Source organism: Aplysia californica, unplaced genomic scaffold (assembly GCF_000002075.1).
Source record: "Aplysia californica isolate F4 #8 unplaced genomic scaffold, AplCal3.0 scaffold00654, whole genome shotgun sequence".
Classification (NCBI taxonomy): Eukaryota; Metazoa; Mollusca; class Gastropoda; order Aplysiida; family Aplysiidae; genus Aplysia; species Aplysia californica.
The window spans coordinates 254,584-256,557 of NW_004797924.1; the positions used below are offsets into that span (position 1 = coordinate 254,584).

At 44.5% G+C, this 1,974-nt stretch overlaps 1 protein-coding gene across 1 annotated transcript in view; it reads right to left on the minus strand.

Moving 5' to 3' along the window:
* The window catches only part of LOC101846458 (neuronal acetylcholine receptor subunit alpha-5), a 70,491-nt gene that overhangs the window by 62,182 nt on the left and 6,335 nt on the right, over positions 1–1,974 (minus strand). Inside the window, exon 2 of the mRNA XM_013087889.2 lies at positions 283–589. Coding sequence (XP_012943343.1) covers positions 283–355 — 73 coding nt within the window. The 5' untranslated portion in view covers positions 356–589. The remainder of the gene's footprint in view (positions 1–282; positions 590–1,974) is intronic.

Here is a 1,974-nt window from a genome sequence, read left to right on the forward strand (position 1 = left end):
TGTGTGTGTGTGTGTGTGAGAGAGAGAGACAGACAGACAGACAGACAGAGAGAGAGAGAGAGAGAGAGAGAGACAGAGAGAGTAGATGGGATACGGTTATTTGCCTATGATTTATGTGCAAAGCCAAGACCCAAACTGTCACGTCGCCGACACCAGGTCTCCTAGTCCGCGCCAATAGATAATTCGTCCCGATTTTCAGAACGTTGGTAACAAATGTAAATGGCTTTCCCTCCTCTCTTGAGATTGCATGACAAGACGAGACACAACAGAGCCAGTACTCACCCTGACAGGGAATCATCCAGTAGCAGCAGCAACAGACGAAGATCACACACAAAGCATTGACAGCCGCCCTCATCCCGGATTTTGTCACGTGATAATAGAAGTCTCTACAGATTCCTTTTGCCCCTTTCACGAGACACTTGCTAAGCCAACATCGAAGGGACTCTCAATTCTGCAGTTCTGGTGGCCGGCCTCCCCCAGTTTGTAAGATCTCACAGAACTCCAGAAGAAGGGGGGAAAGTGTCGCGGGGTGGGGGGTGTCTGAGAGATCACAGCGTCCAGAGAATCAGCATTTTTTGCTGCATGCCTCCTGTGGATGACAAAGACGTTTTGGATTACGACAGCGTTAATGCATTTCCCTTTCAACTCACTTTAAGGTAAAACCAAACACCATTGTTACTGAAGAACGACTGGGTCATCTATGTTCAAAAGTATATCTTTACCCTGGTGTCTACGTATAGAGAGAACAGAGTATGACCAACGTAAGCGGTGCAGTGAAGACCTCCTTTGCGGGGAGAATTTTTAATCGAGTACCTGGGTCTTCTGCAGTGACGTTGCATCCCTCTCAGCTAGGTATGGACCTGACGGGCAAGGCCGAAGCTCGCCTCCCAATGATCTAAATTATGTCGATTTTTTTTTTAAGAAGAGGGTACTGGGGTGATAAAATTGGAACGTATGGCGTCGATGGCCTTTAGTAATTAGGCTCTCGCACTGGCAACCATAAAGTCGTGGATTCAATTTTCTTCCCTTCACCCAGGTGGGAATACCCAGTTTTGACAGCGAAAGATCTTATTAGTTGTTTGTGTTTGAGCTCGCTGCTTGCACTGAATGCTTCCCTGGAAGCCGAGAATGCTTTTAAATATTCTAGCGTCTGGTGAGGTAATAAAATTATATAGTACAAAACGTGTATAGCTTGCTGCCGGGCGAGGATATGCGAGATGCAAATGCAATTCATTATTATTATTACTATATTCATTTTCCAAAACCCTGAATGGACACCAGTGCGTGATATGGGACTTAATTAAAAACCAGCGTTCGCTAGCTTTTGTTAAAGCGCCTTTTACTCTATGGACCTGGAGCTCGAATGGAGGTCAAACACGTTTGTGTAAAGTTTCCCTCGGTTTCTCCAACACAATGTGTTGGAAAGATAATGCACAGACAAACAATCACAGAGGAATAAAGGACTAATCCATAATCTTGCCAAGTCAGATTAAAAGAAACAAGTGAAAAGGCAGAATAAAATTAAAATAAATGATTGCTGATCGTTAAAAGAAAAAAAAAATCCTCTTCGTTATCGCACACCGGTCTAACCGCTACAATGCGCATTCGGAAAGAAATCGTTTGATCTACTTCCGGTTCTACATACGCCTGGTGTGGATGGCGTCATCGAAATGTGGGTATTGTCGATCAGAAATGCATTAGGAGTGCTGTGTGAATGGTTTGTTCTCGCTGTCGGGGAACAAGGACACTGGGCGCTAAGCCTGACATGAAAAGTCCATAGGGCGGTCTGATTTAGCAAGACAGTAATCGTCTATTTACTGTCTTTCTCTCCGCACGTTTGTTTCTAGAACCATTGTCAATGGCTATGTTGCGTTTATTTTTAGTACGTGCGATGGTGTTGTCGTTATTGCTTTTTCTGGCGACAGTAATGTTTTTTGTCGTTCTTGTTGTAATTGCTGCTGCTGCTGCTGCTGC